General features: G+C 41.3%; 1 protein-coding gene and 1 pseudogene across 10 annotated transcripts in view; both read left to right on the forward strand.

Annotated features, from left to right (window-relative positions):
- Positions 1-764: 764 nt before the first annotated feature.
- The window catches only part of CASK (calcium/calmodulin dependent serine protein kinase), a 387,139-nt gene continuing 370,040 nt past the window's right edge, over positions 765-17,863 (forward strand). For all 10 annotated transcript variants that reach the window (XM_060002631.1, XM_060002636.1, XM_060002633.1 and 7 more), the window contains exon 1: positions 765-940. In XM_060002631.1, the coding sequence (XP_059858614.1) occupies positions 882-940 (59 nt within the window). In that variant the 5' untranslated portion in view covers positions 765-881. The remainder of the gene's footprint in view (positions 941-17,863) is intronic.
- On the forward strand, positions 4,370-4,464 carry LOC132419061 (U6 spliceosomal RNA; annotated as a pseudogene).

Here is a 17,863-nt window from a genome sequence, read left to right on the forward strand (position 1 = left end):
ACGCCGCCCGCGTGCCTCAGCCCCCCGCCCCTTCTAGATTCCCGGCGCCCGCCGGTTTGCCGTGACGTGGCCCGCGGCGGGCGCATGCGCCGCTCTGCCCGGGCTCTTTCCCTGGGCCACCGCCTCCCGACGGGCTGGAGTGGGCGGGGCCTGTGGTTCTGGAAGCCGTGCGGCCGGAGTGGGAGGAGGGCTCGTGTGCGCGAGGAGGGTGCTCGGGGCTCGCGAGCTGGTCGGCGGCCGAGGCGGCGGAGGAGGAGCTGAAGGCGGCGGCCGCGGCTCCCGCCCGCACGGAGAGCCAGTCCCGCGAAGCCCCCTCCCACTCCCAGGCGGGCGGGCGGCGGCGGCAGAAGGAGGAGAAGGAGGAGGGAGCGTCTCTGCCGCCGCCTCCTGGTCCCCAGCGCCGATCTGCCGCCGCCACCTCCCTCCGCGGCGATCTTCCCTCCATGGTCCTGCCGCGGCCCCCCCTGTAGCCCGAGCTGCCCCGCGCCGCGCCGGAGCCTGCCTCGACCGAGGGAGCGGTCGCGGCCTCGCGGCCCGCGCGGGCTGACGAGAGGAGAGCGAGGCGCCGCGCGGTCCCCGAGGATCCGCACGCCGGGCAGCGCGGCCCGAGCAGCGCGAGGAGCAGCGGGCGGGCGGGCGGCGCCGGGCCCGGGCCGCCCTCGCTCCAGCGCCCCGGCCCTGCCGCCCGCGCCGGGGCGGTCGCCCGCAGAGGAAGGCGCCGCAGTCTCCGGGCCTCGCCGCCCCGCTCGAGTGTCCTCGGCACCGAGGGCTCGCGGGTCCTGAGGGGAGGAGGCGAGCCAGGGGCCGGGCACTGAGCTCTTTGGCGCCCCCACCCCCGTTTTCGGAGCCCTCCACGCTGCGGCCACTGTCCCCTCCGGACCATGGCCGACGACGACGTGCTGTTCGAGGATGTGTACGAGCTGTGCGAGGTGATCGGCAAGTAAGTCTCCACGCGAGGGAGCGGGAGTGTGGGAAAATGCATTTCAGTGATGCCTGGGTCCTCCCGCACCCGCACGCACCCGCCCGGGGCCTGCCCCCTGCCCTGCCCCCCTCCTCCCTCGTCCTCCTCACCCGGGAGTATTTATAGACGTGTACCTGGACCCCCCGCGGGGTGGTTGTCTGGGGGCTTCTCGGCGATCCGTGGAGGCCGACGAGCCGAGGTTGGCCACCCCATGAGGCGTGGGGCTGGCTGAAATCTCCTGTCGGCATTTTATCTGACGGTTGCACAGGGACGTGGCAGAGCCAATTTTATAGTTGCTTCCTGGGAACAGTTGGGCTTATTGTTACCTTGCGTGTACCACAGACCATTAACGAAAAGAGCAGCTTGCATTTCCTTTGCTTCCGTGGAGAGATAGAGAAAGAAGTCCAGGGTTTTAAATTGTGGGGTGTGTGTCTATTGTGCAGGGTATTAGATAGATGCCTTTGTGTTCACCCCATGCCCGGATTGGAGGGGGCCATTTAAGACGGGGTGCGTTCAGTTTCAGCAAATTTTTCACCTGGTGTAGACCAACGTGGAAAGAGTTGGGGGTTTCCGAATTTTTAATGCCTCGTTATGCAATGACTGTTAAATCAGTGTTCGAGGCTTCCCTCGACTGTTGTTGGGATGGTGCTTAGCGTGGTAGCGCCGTCTGCTTTGAGTCACCGGGCTGGTCCAGAATATAGAACTGACAGTCCAAATGCTCATCCTTTCATCTGTGTTGTATAATTACACTAGGGAAAAGCAGGGAATCAGATTAATCACAGTGCTGATTGAGAATTAAATCTGCAGTTCCTCATCTAATTGTCCATTCCTTAAATCTGTTTTGAATAGTTTCCTTTTCATTCTTGTCAAACAGTATTCCAAGTGCACAATCCTGCTAATTTGCTTGTGAGGGAAATGCTGGCGATCTGAAGTTCATTTCCTAGTTCAGCGTGTATTCTGTGGCTTTAGAAGTTGAGGAGATAAGATTTAAGAGAAATTTTTGCTTAGTTATTAAGGATTACTAGATAGCTACCGTTGAAATATTTTGCCTCTTTTTGGAAGCGGTGCTTTATCGTCTATTTTAAGGTCCGCAGTTGGGAAATGATAGCAAGACCTTAGAGCAGTTGGCTCTATCTCTTTTAAGTTGTCTGCAGTACTGGATTTCAATTTGTTTAAGTGCTGATAACTTATTATTTTCCTTTCATGCTGGGGTATTACAGTGTCTCCTCACATGGTGAAATTGTGGGTAGAGCTTGCTACACACTTTCCTCAGACCCAGTTGATACAAGGAGGTGTTACTCCTTGCCCCTATTGTTACATGACCAGCCTGTCTACTGGAAGAAGGATATCCAAATGCGCCCTGGTAAAGTGGTTGTGGAAGTGCTCTAAAGCAGAGTGGTCCAAAAAATATATAATGTGAGCCCCATATGTAATTTTATATATGTAAAATTTCTAATAGCCACATTAAAAAGATTAAAAGCAAGTGGGTGCAATTAATTTTAATAAAATATTTTCTTTTACCAATAGATCCAGACTATTATCACTTCAACATGTAGTCAGTATAGAAATCATTAGTGAGCTATTTTACATCCTTTCTTTCATACTTACCCTTCAAAATCCAATGTGTATTTTACACTAACCACACATCTCAATTCTGACACTAAGCTAAATTGTCATCGTAAATACTTGTTCTGTATTTAAGTTTCATAAAATTTGCATTTGCAAAAGTAGATTCACATACCCAAGTTGTTCTAAACATACCTAAAAGTTTTCTAGTAACTGAATCAAGTATCTTTCTAAATTAAAATTAAAATTAAATAAAATGAAAAATTCAGTTCCTCATTTGGATTAGCCACATTTCAAGTGCTCAATAGCCATATGTGAATAGCACAGTTCTAGAGAGACAAATATGTCAAAAAAAATCTCCTTGGTTTCTTCATTCTTGGCACCCAGTGAAGGTAAATTAGATGTTTCCCCAAAGCCCCCAAATAATTATGTGTGTGTGTGTGTGTGCATGGGGGGAATGATGTTTGTTGTGTCTTAGTTATATTTGATTTAAATGAGCCAGCAGAGTCATAATCGGAAAATGTGAGATTAAAATGTTAATTCTGTTGTGATAACGGAAAATAGGCATCATTGAATCAATGTTAGTAACTAGTTCTGATTCCTTGAGGTCTGAAAGAGTGATGATGTGACTCTTTGGATATCGAAAAGAAGTGGTCAGCGTCACATTAGCTCAGTCAGTATTCTGCTGACTTATAATTGATAGAATATTTTCAGGAAACGCCTCTGGTAGGACTAGATTCATCTCCTCTGTTGCTTCAGAGCTGCATAAGGATGGGGAGCAAGCTAATTTTGAGGTGATAGTTCCTCTATGGCTATCTTAACTACTGCGAACGTGAACTCTCATTCGTATCCTACAAAATCTGACTTGGCCAGTGCCGCTTATAATATGTCATTCCGTGAAATAATGAATTCAAGGTAGCCTTTGTGGCAGAGAATGTAATGATAGTGTTCCTCACCCTGTGTAAAGGTTGAAGGTTTTCTCCGGTAAATTGTCTCAGCATATATTGATCTGGAAATTGAAATTCACTTGAGATTTTCTTACAGCGTCTCTGACAGCATGCATTTTAACTCAGAATTTGTTCAACTCTGGATTTAAACAGAAAGCCCTCACTTGTACTGAAAACCTGGTTGATTTCTATCCAGGTTCTCTGGAATTGTGATTTTTCTTTTATAACAAATTAGCATCACAAGTTGTTTTTGACCCCTAGGGCTTAACAGGTTTAAATTTTCACTGAAGTGCTTTAAAATGGATTTCACCTTTTTACCATCAGTTGACCACACACTCACCTGCCTCACTACTTATCTACTCACTCACTCATCCATTAACTTACAGGGAATCGGGTGCCTGATCCATTATGAATATTGGGAGGATGCCATATCTTTTTTAAAAAAATTTAAACTCTTTTCCCCTGTGCTTTTTATTTTTGAAAGTCTTACAAATGGTCCTTGAATGCCTATTGTTTCCATGACATTTTCCCATGTAACATCTTTCAAGAGACTGAGACAAATCTCCAATGCTGTCATTGTCCTAAAACTTCTTGTCTTAGCAAATGTAGCAATTACTGGAAAGGAAAGGTATTATGCAAATAGAGGTAATCAGCTAATTTTTATGGTCCTAAGCATTTACTGTATCTTTTGCAAATTGATGGTTTTATAGGCAAGTGCATAATCAGTAATATTACACGAAGGAAATTTTAGAATGATTCATCCAAATTAAACCACAGAAATGCCTACCTTCATGGTACAGCAGTTTCTGTGAGAGAGAGTAGCAAAATGCACACTTTTCGCCTTGTGTAGGCTGAATATTTGCCTCAGTATTTAGTAACCTGTAACTTCTGACTTTCCTGCTTTGGTAGGACATAAACTAAAATTGGAATGATGCAGCATGACCCCTGCTCAAGGATGACATGCAAGTTTGTGAGGCATGCTGTATTTGCTTACACCTCAAGAGCACTTATCATATTTAATTACAGTTACTTATTTATGGGTCTCTCTACCTAGCTAACAGGGAGCTTCTTGAGGGCAGGGAATATATCTTACACATCTTTCTCTTAACACAGTGCCTGCAATGTAACAGTTGCTCATTAGCTATGGAATGAATTGAGTAGTTTTAATAAAATCTCATTAAAAGGCAAAAAGCATGTTTATCAACCTCAGAGCAATTATTGTCCCAAAAGGCTGTATTAAAGTAGTGGTTCTCCACCTGGCTACATATTAGAATCACCAGGGGAGCTTTTAAAAAGATCAGTTCAAGGGCCTTGTGTCAGAGCAATGAAATCAGAATCTCTGGAAGTGGGTCCTGGTCATTGGTATTTTTTTTTTTAACGCTCTCGAAGTGATTCTCATGTGCAGCTATGATTGAGAGTCATTGGTTTAAAACTTAGGTTATGTATGTAATATTTTGGGACTGGCTTTTCAGAGGCTTACGGTTTTTAAAAACTAGAATAAATGTTTTGGGGGAAGTATTGAAGCCAAAAGACCAAGACGTGGATTTTTTTTTTTTCTCTACATTGTGTTCCTGAGTCTTATTGTATAAGAATTTTGTTTCAGCCTATGTTTGGCTTTGATTTTTTTGGGTCTTTTAAGATTCACATTGATTTATGACACTCATCTAATGCTAATATGGTGATTGTCTGATGACAATCAGAACAAGGATTGCTTCAATAACAGTTGATGATGGCTGTCTACTATAATGACTTAATTTAATGTTAAGAAATCTATCAGTTTAGTATGGATTGTGTTTGGACATACACTCTATTAAAAGGGTATAGTTAAGTTGCTTATATACTTTAAATCTCATACTTGCAATTCCAGTAATGCTGTTTGCCAGAGAATTGAGTTAAATGCAGCCTTTATGTAAATACCAGATTAATAATATGTAAAATATATAATTTAGCATAGAGAAAAATTCAGCTTTGCTAATTTGTCCCAATTACTATGGCTTTCACATATATTGATTTGCCCAGTGATTTGGGTTTCTAGTACCACAGGGGGGAGTGTTACGTCATGTTGGAACACCTTCCCTGGGAATTTTAGCTAGACATGGTAGGTAAACGAGTTTTTTTTTTTTTTTTGCGGTACGCGGGCCTCTCACTGCTGTGGCCGCTCCTGTTGCGGAGCACAGGCTCCGGATGCGCAGGCCCAGCGGCCATGGCTCATGGGCCCAGCCGCTCCGCGGCACGTGGGATCTTCCTGGACTGGGGCACGAACCCGTGTCCCCTGCATCGGCAGGCGGACTCTCAACCACTGCGCCACCAGGGAAAGCCCCAGGTAAACGAGTTTTTAATGTTAGGAAAAGGTCAAGTGTGAGCCTGAAGGAACCAAGATTTTTCCAGAAATGAGTATATGTTCCACGAAAGAAGTGCTTGATCAGAGTGACAGTCATGTAACAAGGGAAAAGAAACACAGTCACCGGCTAAAGTGCTGGTGCCCCAGGATGATCCAAGCTGTGGGGCAGGCCTTACTGGAAGGAGGTAAGCAGTGTTGATTCCTGATGATGGAGTTTGATTCCGGGACCACTTTGGAGGGAACTGAGCCCCTCAGTTGCTTTTCTGCCTGTGCACAACCTTCTCAGAGTATCTTCACGTACGCTTTTTACAGACTGCGTTAGGACTTGGAGTTCCTGAAGTGTGGTTTGCACATTGTCTTCATAAATGCTTCCTGTGATTCCCTTACCTTCCATGACTGACGTGTTCTATGGCCTTGACACATGCAGTTCACCCCTTTCCATTTTCCCCTTGTATCTGCAACAGTTTCACCTGCCATACTACATCTCTCTAATGTCCCTTGTGTTTCTGGATATTTCCTTTAAATTGAAAATTCTTTCAGCCATCTCCAGTTACAGCTCTACTCAATAAATTAAAGAAGCAAGTGTACCTAACTTTTTGAGATTGTCGTTGAATTATTGCATTTTTGTAAATGTTTTCACATTTTAAATGTGGCAGAAGCAGTTTAAAGGAACTTTGACATAGATTGTCCACAAGTAAAAAAAAAATCTTTTATAACTTAACATGCCTACTTCGTAAGGGGAGTTGCCATTTATGCCTTCTAATATGAGGCATTTTACATATGTTATCTCCTTTCATTGTTCCCATTTTACAGAAAACACTGAGATTCAGAGGGGGGTGAGTAACTTGCCCAAGATCACATGGGAATCCTACCAGTTCTAAGGTCCGTTCATTTCATGCTGCATTCTGCTGTTGATTCCAGTTGTGAAAATGCTGCAGTGAGTTTCCTTAAAATAAGGCATATGTCTTCATTTTCAGAGTTTATTTACTGCAAAAATTTTTTTCTTGGCCGTGCCACACGGCTTGTGGGATCTTAGTTCCCTGACCAGCAATTGAACTCGGGCACGCTGCAGTGGAAGCGTGGAGTGCTAACCACTGGACTGCCAGGGAATTCCCTATTTACTGCAAATTTTAATTGTTCAACTTTCTGGTTAAATTTCTTACCTCTTCAGTAGAGGTTCCATACTACGGTTCATTATCTCATCTATTGTGTTCTTTTTGTCTTTCTCTCTAATGAAATACCAGTGTTTGCCACCAAACTGATAAGTTTATGCATGGAAACGTAGAATCTTGACCATCCATCCAAAATATAATTTGTTTTGGAACTTTCTCCACCCCTTTTACTCTCCAGCTTTTTCCTTCCAATTTCCCTGCCCCAACAGACAGAATAGTTGATTGATTACTCCTAACTTGCCAAACCAGAAGTAATGAGGTTTCAGAGATAGGTGTTTGTTGGGAGTGGGGTGGAGTTGTTTCCACAGGGTAGTTATTCCTATATCCTGTGATAAAAATAGTGAAATTGTTTTCTCTGACTCTGAAAACTGTGTCCTGAACCACAGCTGCTGAGTGGTGAGCATCTCAGCTGCCTGCCAACACTGCACACCTAAGTAATCAAGTGACTGAGTTACTGCTGCAGAGCAGGTACCTAACTGCAGCCACAAGCTGATGGGGTGTACAGCTCTCACATTTTTGGTTTTATTTTTTAGTTGCATCTGAGAATGCAGATTCTAAACCATCAAATATGGCATTGGATTTATACTGCAGGGTTCAAGGTGCTAAAGGACCTGCTCTCCTTTCTCTCTCAGAGTCACCCATTTATCTTGGTATCCCATCTTTCAACTGAGTAAAATGTAATTACCCTGATGGCCAGTCCCTTGGTATCTGTGAGGGGATTGGTTTTAGGATCCCTCTCCCCCCCACACACTAATACCAAAATTCGTGGATGCTCAAGTCCCTTATATATAATGGCATAGTATTTGCATGTAACTAATGCACATCCTCTCTTATACTTTAAGTCATCTCTGGATTACTTATAATACCTAATACAATGTAAATTCTATGTAAGTAGATGCCGAGAGGCAAATTCAAGTTTTGCTTTTTGGAACTTTCTGGAATTTTTTTCGAATATTTTCAATCCACAGTTGGTTGAATATGCAAATACAGAACCCGGTGGAGGGCTGACTGTGTTACGCTATGATTGGTTATAGAGCCCAAGTCAGCATAGGAGAGTCTCTCTTTGACTTTCTATACTGGGGAGATTTCGCTTGTGAAGATAGTTTTGACTTAAAGTTCATATGTGTTTCCAATTTTGAGATTTAATAATATTCCATTACTTTTTTTTTTGCGGTACGCGGGCCTCTCACTGTTGTGGCCTTTCCCGTTGCGGAGCACAGGCTCCGGACGCGCAGGCTCAGCGGCCATGGCTCACGGGCCTAGCTGCTCCGCGGCATGTGGGATCTTCCCAGACCGGGGCACGAACCCGTGTCCCCTGCATCGGCAGGCGGACTCTCAACCACTGCGCCACCAGGGAAGCCCCCATTACTTTTTAAAATTAATTAACTAGTTTTTATAAAATTATAAAATGAATTTTAAAATATAGATGATGCAAAGGTAAATAGTGAATCTCTCTCCTTTCTCCCACCATCCATAGCTCTGTTCTCCAGAGGTAACCATTGTCCAGTTTTTGTACAACCTTTCTGGGAGTTTTTTGTTAAAAAAAACTGAAATATTCATTTTACATTGAAAATAGTGTATCTGATGGCCTTTCCATATCCATCTATATATCTGTCTAACTCTGTCTCCCCTTAGCCTGCTGCCCAGTATTCCATGATATGGATTGGTACTTTGTCTTTGAATTGAGTGCAGACCATTTCTAAGTGATCATTGCTGGAAATATACGGGTGGAGTTTGGGGGAGAGGTCTGGAATGATAGTGAATATTTGGGAATCAACTGTGTGGAAGTTAAACTATGAATGAATGAGTTCTTGGGGGTGATGGAGCTCGGTGGGGGGGAGGTGTTGTGGTTTGGAGTATAACTCACAGAGTTAGAAGAATCGGGATAGCTGGACATCACAGAAGTCTCGAGGTTGGGCAGATCAATAATGTAAAATGCCAGCACACTGATTGAGGACCAAGAAAAGGCTTATCTATAACAGAGGCAATTTAAAACATCTATCAAAATGAATATAATGTTTAATATTCCATCATGGTGTGACTAAAAAGTGAGATTCTCGCTTCATTTCTGTGGATGTTGGTAATATTATACTGTCTCTCCGTGATTCTATCTCAACACCAACATATTTAGGGTTAAAAAAAAAGGAGTACATTTTTTTTCACTAGAATTGTGTTTTGCAGATTCTGATGGCTGGCTTTTAGGGAAAACCATTTGGCTTTCCTAAAATTAGGTCTTTTTGATTCCCAAGCTTGGTGCATAACTTTCAATTAAATGGATACCTTTAATGAAATGACAGTAAATTTTAGATACTTTTAAGTTCTTGATATTTGTCAAACCATTGTTCTTTTATTAAATCCCTCACCTATAGGGAACTGAATTCTTCCTTGCCTCAAGGTTTCTGGTCCCAGTTGGGACCAGAAATTGTAGAACTCTCCTCCCCTTTCACATCCCTCTTCCCTCCATCACCGCCCCCCACAGCTAAATTTGTTCATTGGCTTTTTTTAGTTGTCCACATCCACTCACAATAAGAAACAATTATTTTGTTGCACTTAAGCCAGTTTCTTTGTATCTAAGTGCATAGTATTTCATTTCAACTTCTTGTATTCTGTTACACATTCTCTTTTTTATTTCTTTTGATATAGGTTGTTTAACTTTGTTACCTTTGTTTTGAATATTTGAATCATTTACAGTTAAGAATGATGATTGTGTTCTCTCTCTCTCTCTCTGTAGTTTAATAATATCCAAAATATACTATGTTGAATCTGTATTCAGCTTGGTACCTACTTTCCCCCAAACATATGGATCCACAGTGCTTTGTAGCTTGTAAGGCAGCCCCCTAAGATCTGATCTGGTAACCTTTGGGTACATTGTCACCATTTTCTCCTTATTTATAGAAGGAATGAAGATGGCTGCTTCATGAGCCATTTGCATGGATTAGTGATTGTGAAGTGCAGCATAAGTATTTTTTATTTCTAGAATGTCTCTGAGATACTCAAATTACTTTTGGCAGCTATGTAGATAAGTTTCAACAATTTCCAAATGTGCACTTTCTCAGTGCTAAACACAGGCTCTATTACATAAATAATATGGTGAAATGAACATTCTTTTCTACCATGTGTGTAAAACTGTTAGTGGTGCTAATTAACATTCATTCCTTTTTTTCATTTATGCATTCATTTCTAGCTGTGTGGGCCTGGGCAAGTTAGTTAACCTCTCTGAGCCTCAGTTTCTTTATATGTAAAATGGTTGTGATAGCATATACCTTGGCAGGGGTGTTGTGTGGATTGAATAACATGGTATATGTAAAATGTCTAAAGGTTGTTATTTAAATTGCCATTATCATTATTATTCACCAAATACCCTAGTTCTCTGGCTTCAAGGACCTCTCGGTCCATGAGAGAATTTGACAAACAGTTAAAACCTAATCTAACTAGACTTAAGTCCTGTTAAGGTCAGGGTCGCATCTGACTTGTTCATCTAGTATCCTCAGCATAACTTGGCAACTGACACATAGTAAGTACTCAGTCAGGAGTTGAAGGAGTGTGTGTTAAGTGAGCAATCCAGAGACTGTGACCACCTAGTAGGAGAAGGAAATTGGGGAAATCTTTACAAAGGAGGTGGGGCTTGAATGATCTCAAGTTTCTTAGGTAACTTATTTAATCTTTTTAGGCCTGTCTCATTTAGAAAAGGGAGTAGAGGAATACAGGTAGGGAAAATAAAAGAAGTCTTAAAGTTTTTGAAAATGTTCACCCTATTTTATTTTTTAAATTAATAATCCTTATTCTTTAGAGCAGTTTTAGGTTCACAGCTCCTATTTTAGTTTTGGTGACACAGGTAACATATAAAAAATTCAAACAATAAGTATAAAGCTAAAGTTTTCAGGGACAACTTTAGGAATTTGTTGTTGTTCTCAGATCCTGTGGTTTGAGTGCTCATTATGTGCTGGACATGGTGTTAAATTCTTTATATTTTTCTAATTTAACTTTGGCCACAGACCTTCCTTTTGAGGCAGTCGCCCCCCTCCCCATTTTACAGATGAGAAAACTGAGGAATAAAGAGATTAGTAACTTGCCCTGGGCAAAGTGGCAATAATAGGGGCAATGTGGGGATTTGCACCTGAGTATACGTGGTCTAAGTGCCTGCTCTTCAGTACTGTTACACTGCTTGTCATTTAGTATAAGCAGAGACTGGTTGTCTTTTAAGAGGTATTCCTACATATAACACTCTAATATTCTGATTTTAGATGTTTTAGCAGATTAATAGAACACCTTGTTTTGGGTAACACCTTTTTGAGATATAATTCACATACCATACAGTTCACCCGTTTAAAGTGTACAATTCAGTGGTTTTTAGTATAGTCACAGGGTTGTGCATGGTGACCATAGTAAATTTTTGAACATTCTCATCACCCCCCAAAAGAAACCCTGTATATTTTAACTCTTACTCCCCATCCTTCCCTACCCCAGGTAATGACTAATCTACTTTCTGTCTCCGCAGATGTACCTATTCTGGACATTTCATGCAAATGGAATCATACAACATGTCTTTTGTGACTGGCTTCTTTTTCTAAGCATAATATTTTCAAGGTTCATCCAGGTTGTAGATGTATCAGCACTTCATTCCTTTTTTAAGGCCCAATAATATCCTGTTGTGTGGCTAGACCACATTTGTTGATCCATTTGTCAATTGATGGGCCATTTGGGTGGTTTACATCTTTTGGCTATTATAATTAATCCTGCTATGGGCATTCACGTACAAGTTTTGTTTTTATTTCTCTTGGGTTTATACCTAGGAGTGGAACTGCTGGGTCAAATGGTAACTCTGTTTGACTTTTTGAGGAATGCCAAACTGTTTTCCAAAGTGTCTGTACCATTTTACATTCCCACCAGCAGTCTGTGAGGGTTAGAATGCTTTTTAAAAAAAATTAATTTATTTATTTGTTTTTATTTTTGGCTGTATTGGGTCTTCGTTGCTGCACGCGGGCTTTCTCCAGTTGTGGCAAGTGGGAGCTACTCTTTGTTGTGGTGCGCAGGCTTCCCATTGCGCTGGCTTCTCTTGTTGCGGAGCATGGGCTCTAGGTGCGAGGGCTTCAGTAGTTGTGGCTCGCGGGCCCTAGAGCACAGGCTCAGCAGTTGTGGTGCACGGGCTAGCTGCTCTGCAGCACATGGGATCCTCCCGGACCAGGGCTCGAACCCGTGTCCCCTACATTGACAGGTGGATTCTTAACCACTGCACCACCAGGGAAGCCCAGTTAGATGCTTTTTAATCAGGGGAGTACTGTCACAGCTTGCCTACAGAGTCTGTTCTACACACTGTGACATAAAGCAAATTTTATGGGTTGTTGGTCAACCTTTTATCTCGCGGACATATTTATACTGATTTTCAACAGTTTTAGATGTTGTAGAACAAGGGTTGGCAAACTATCTGTAAACTACCAGATAGTAAATATTTTAGGCTTGACGAGCCACAAGTCTGTCACAGCTACTCAACTCTGCCGTTGTAGTGTGAAGACAACCATGTGAAAACAAATGTGTGGCTGTGTTCCAATAAAACTTTATTTACAAAAATAAGTGGTGGGCTAGATTTGGCCCTTGGCCTGTAGTTTGCTGATCCTGTTGTAGATTAAAAATGAAACTGGAGCTGACTGTCCCGTTCCCATTCTTTTTTTTTTTTTTTTTTTTGGTGGTATGCGGGCCTCTCACTGTTGTGGCCTCTCCGGTTGCGGAGCACAGGCTCCGGACGCGCAGGCTCAGCGGCCATGGTTCACGGGACCAGCCGCTCCGCAGCATGTGGGATCTTCCTGGACCGGGGCACGAACCCGTGTCCCCTGCATCGGCAGGCGGACTCTCAACCACTGCGCCACCAGGGAAGCCCCAGTTCCCATTTTTGTTTACCCTCAAGGTTGGGTTGTTCTTTCAGTGGTCTCAGTAGCCCCATAGTAGGTAGATTGTTTCTACCAAAATATAAAGATATTAAGACTGGTCCACCGAACTGTTTTCACTGTTAAATGGGGAAGTACTGTACATTTAGGGTTTTTTGTTTGTTTTGTTTGTTTTTACTGCTTTTGGATTCTCTTTTTGATCCTTGGTTAAAGGGGAAGAAACCCATTAAAATTCTTCTAAGATTGTCTGACTGGAGGCAGTATAAATGTGGAGTGCCTGAAAATAACTGTTTCCTTCATTCTTGCTTATTGCCTGTAGAATGGATGAAAGCAGAGTTGAGAACATACTAGAAATTGTCAGAAATGGAAGATTTTTTTAAATATTAGCTTTAATAAAGTTAGGGGAAACATTAGCTAAATCTCCATCCCTAATTGGAAAGTTGTGATGTGCCATCTATGTATATTTTATGACTTCACCAAGAGCCCTTGCTAGAGTCATTATTTGGGATTAGGGTGTGTAGTGTAAATAAAACTTCAAATTCTATTTTGTATCTGAAATTCATTTCACTCGATACATTTTGTGGTAGTAAACATACACTATTTAGAGTGCTTTGTGGCTTAAAAAAACTGTCATTGCCTCTTATGTACATAGGAAAGATAGCATTCTTTGAGCTTATAGATTTACATAATTTGTTTGCAAGACTGTTCTAATTTTGCAGTGTTAAGAAAAGCTCCAAAGATTATGTTAAAAGAGGGAATTTTGTATCTGCTTTTGTCTTTGCATTTGGATATATGAAAGGTGAATTAACTGTTCATAATGTGAAATTTCAAAACTGAGACAAGGAGAATCCCAGAATATATATTTAGGAAACAGCCATATATAGGATTTATGGATATTATAGTGTTCTTTTATGTAACTTCTCAAAATTTTATTAAGGCAGCAGTGTCCACCTCTTAAACACAAGCAAAATGAGGTGGAAAGATTCTAAAGTTGTAGTCTCCGATACGATTGGGCACTGAATCTAAATTACCTACATTTACAGAACAGCATTTCATCTACTAGATCATGTTACATTGTCAAGTGGAAGAATGATCATGTTGGAATCTATTTAGACCGCTTACTTTGATGAAAATACTTCTTAGGTTGGCTTCAGAGGACAGTAAAAGGCATCTCTTCCTATGATAATCTGTGGACAGTATTACTTATATTACGTTATTTAGGTTAGAAGTTTTTGCTGAATTCCATCTGAGCCATTAGTTCAGAAGCAGAATGGTGAGTTTTTATTTATGTAGAATCTTTACTGGTCTTCTTAGGTTTAATATTGTCTTAACTGGATTTTTGTCCCAGCAGTAATATCTGGCATTGAATTTGAGATTATCTTTAATAATTTTTTCTTTAGTCACTTGTAAAATAGATACTTGTAAAACAAATAAGAAGGCGTTTTCACTAAGGACTTTCTTTAATTATATTTCATGTAAATTTAAAAAAATTGTTACGGGAGTATTCAAATCACAGGTTAAAGTGAGAATGTAATTATCTCACATTATAATCAACATATGCAATACTTTTAAAAGCATGCTAATGAGAATGGAAAAAACGTCTACTGACCATACGTATTGTAGATTATATTTATTTCCTTTTTTTTCTTTTTTAAAAACGTTTCCCTCTTAAAATGGATGTAAACATGATTTGTGTAAATATCTATTCAAATGAATACATTATCACTGTTGCAGAAAGAGCTGGGGAATCTGGAGAGGGAGATTCTAGGCTTGCTGCTCTACTTTTTGGATTATCTCCATTAATAGTATTTCTCCCATTGCTGAGTGTTTCTATTGTACTGCTGGGAAGGGATCACTACACTTCCATAATCTGTGACCCACTTGCACTAAAGGTAGAGCGTGCTTTAAATTGCCATCTGATTAAAGTTCAGGCTTCTTGGTTAGACTTGCCTGGATGGCTTCAGCATTAGCCCCATGAATGTGAATATGGACTTGAAGATCTTATTAGAATGATATTTTTCCCCATGAAGACACATTCATAGACATAGTCCTGGAAAGACATGTACAAGTTGGATTTGTTTAGTGCAGTTTAAAACTTACTAGGAAAAATAGTATTTTAAGGAAAAAATTTTAATTGTGACAAATCAGCATTTGGTTTGTTTTCCTCAGTTTCTTCATCTTGTAAAAGAAGGTTAGTAAAGGCTATATTATCTACCTCATTTGATCCTTATGAACATAAAATGACACAGTTCTTCAAAAATCTTAAACTACCTTACATGTATTATTTTGAAATGAGGCACTTCTAATTAGAAATGGGCTTTGTCAAATATTTTTTGATTTTGCAAGAGTCATTTACCGTTGTCTTTAAAACTGATTTTATTTTCTTGTTTGATTTCTAGAGCTTAATACTTCTCAAATCTTTATAGGACTTAGAACGTGTTGGGTGAAAAATGTTGAATAAAGAGATTTGAGGAAGAATTGTGTGTATTTTACCGATGGGGTAATGTTTACACTGAAGTCAAAGGGAAGAAAAAATCCTGACTAGTGTGTTTCCCCTTGCTTTTCTTTAAATTACTTAATTTTATTTGAGCTTTGAAGTTTGGAACTTACTACAAGTGACAAATTTTTGTGGCCAATCTGGTGTGAACTTCAGCAGCTACTTAAAATGTTGAACTCCCTGTTTAGTAGTGAGGTCTACAGCAGTGGTTCTCAAAGTGTGGTCCTCACCCTGACCAGCAAAAGCAGTATCACGTGGGAATTTGTTAGAAGTGCAGATTCTCGGGCCCCAGCCGTATAGATCAGAAGCTCTGGGGGTGGGGCCCAGCAATCTCCATTTTAACAGTTCTCCAAGGGATTCTGAGGCCCACTAAAGTTAGAGAACCATTGATTTAGAACTCTAGATCAGAGCTCAATAAACTATGGCCCGTGGGCCAAATCGGCCCACTGTCTGCTTTTGTAAATAAAGTTTTTCTGGAATACAGTCACACTCATTCATTTAAATAATGTCTGTGGCTGCTTTCACACTACAAGGGCAGAGTTGAGTAGTTGTAGCAGAGACCATATGGTCTGCAAAGCCTAAAGTATTTACTTTCTGGCCTTTAACACAAAAAGTTTGCTGATCCCTGCCCAAGTTGAAGCCTTAGTCGTACTGTTTTCTTGCCCATAACACTGAACTACAAATATCTGAAATCAATAGGCAAACAGCTATTTTTTTTGCCTTTACACCTGACCCTATTATTTCTATAAACCCATTGCTCTCTGATATCAAATTATTACTCAGTGACTAGAGACTTGTGAATGAAAATAATATACTACTGTGCCCTTTCCTTCTATGTTTGGTATTAGTGGTAGCCTGTTTAACAATTCTGTGACATTTCCTCACTGATTTTGCACTGGTATGTCCTTGGTTTTGCTGTACTCTAGTGTAACCTAACTTAATTATCTACTATAGTCTTCGTTTCTCCCAATTCTTGCTGCCTTTTTACTTCCCCAAGAGAAAACCCACTTTGTGAATGCTAAGTTTAGGTATTCATGGGAGCTGTTTGGTGTACTCTAAGCCACTGAAATAGCACCATCCCATCCGGAAAATTTTTATCCTTGGCCTGGAGTGCTTTAGTCACTTGTAACTCACAAGGATGTTTATGAGCACATAGATAATGAATATTGTGGGTAATCTTAGGATGTTTACTGGGTGAGTTTTCATTAGTCTTCCCATAACCAATGATGGCTATTTCTATCCTTAGTTGGACTATCATAATGCACCCTCAGTATTCTTTTGTACTTACTCTCAGGCTTTAAGGTAATTGGTGGTCAGTGTCATATAAAATACAAGAACTGAATTTCAGTGTTGTTCTTATTGATGCACTCGGAATCTTTCTCGCTACCCACACCACTGAAGGAAGTGAAAAAAAGGGGGAGGGGCTTTCTCCCAGTCTCCATTAGTTCTTTTAGTAAGAGCAGGCGAAAGTGTTGTTTTTGCAGCTGTGACTCCCTGGTTGTACGTGACTGATGTTTTAAGTCAGGAAACATGAGTTGGCTGAATGATTCTGAGCTATATTATTGGTGAGTTTCTTGGGTCCGTGATTTCTTTCAGTCAACTTGGGTTGACTACTTTGGTAGGGGATGCTGGGTAAGACATAGGAAATAGTGAGCTTGAGACTGGAAATGATTGAGTTAGACCTTTCATTTAGGCTTTCCCATTCAAGTTAATTCATACCTTTTGCCCTGCTTACTCATCGCAGAGGCAAGGTACAAGGAGGGAGGGTCAGGCAACGGCCAGCCCTCAGAGTGTGGCTACTTAGGTCTATTGTCAAAAGCAACCCATGTACAGGAGAACTTGAGCTTTACTGTTTTGTACAATGTAGTGTGGAAATGCAGTGTTTTAAAACCTAAATTGTTATTTATAGTGATGAATAAAATGTGAACTCTTTAAACGGGAGCAGTGTTCTGCAGCCTTATTGTCCCAGTCAGCACAATAGCCACCCACACGAATCATCTGAACAACCTCATCATTTCTGTTTTATCTACCTGAAATAGGGGTCGGGGTGGGTGGTGATGAAAGCTTGGGAAATCACACCACACTTTAGGCAAGAGAAGTGCTCTGGTGACTCTGGCTGTGTTGTTCTCCCTTGGTGTGCATAAGAGTCTCGGACAGCCCTGCGGAGCTGAAGGTAAGCTTTAATAATTCCTTTTGTTCCTTGGCAGCTGGCCGTGCTTGGGAGCTGGGTGCTACTTCCCTAGAAGCAACTGCCGTAGTTCTGCCAAATGTGTGGATTTTAAGGCATTTTAAAGGCTATAATGTTCAGACTCAGAATTTCTTAGTAGGCAGAGAGTGTCATTTAAGGGTCCTTATGCTGCAGGGGTAAGGTTCATTATGAAATAGACACTGCAACAAGGCCTCCATGTGACATAAACTTATTGAAGCTTTTAAAACCATATATTTCTTTAATATATATTTCTTTAATATATCTTTTAAGCTTCATTAGGTCAGGATT

The sequence above is a fragment of the Delphinus delphis genome, chromosome X (genome assembly GCF_949987515.2).
Source record: "Delphinus delphis chromosome X, mDelDel1.2, whole genome shotgun sequence".
NCBI lineage: Eukaryota > Metazoa > Chordata > Mammalia > Artiodactyla > Delphinidae > Delphinus > Delphinus delphis.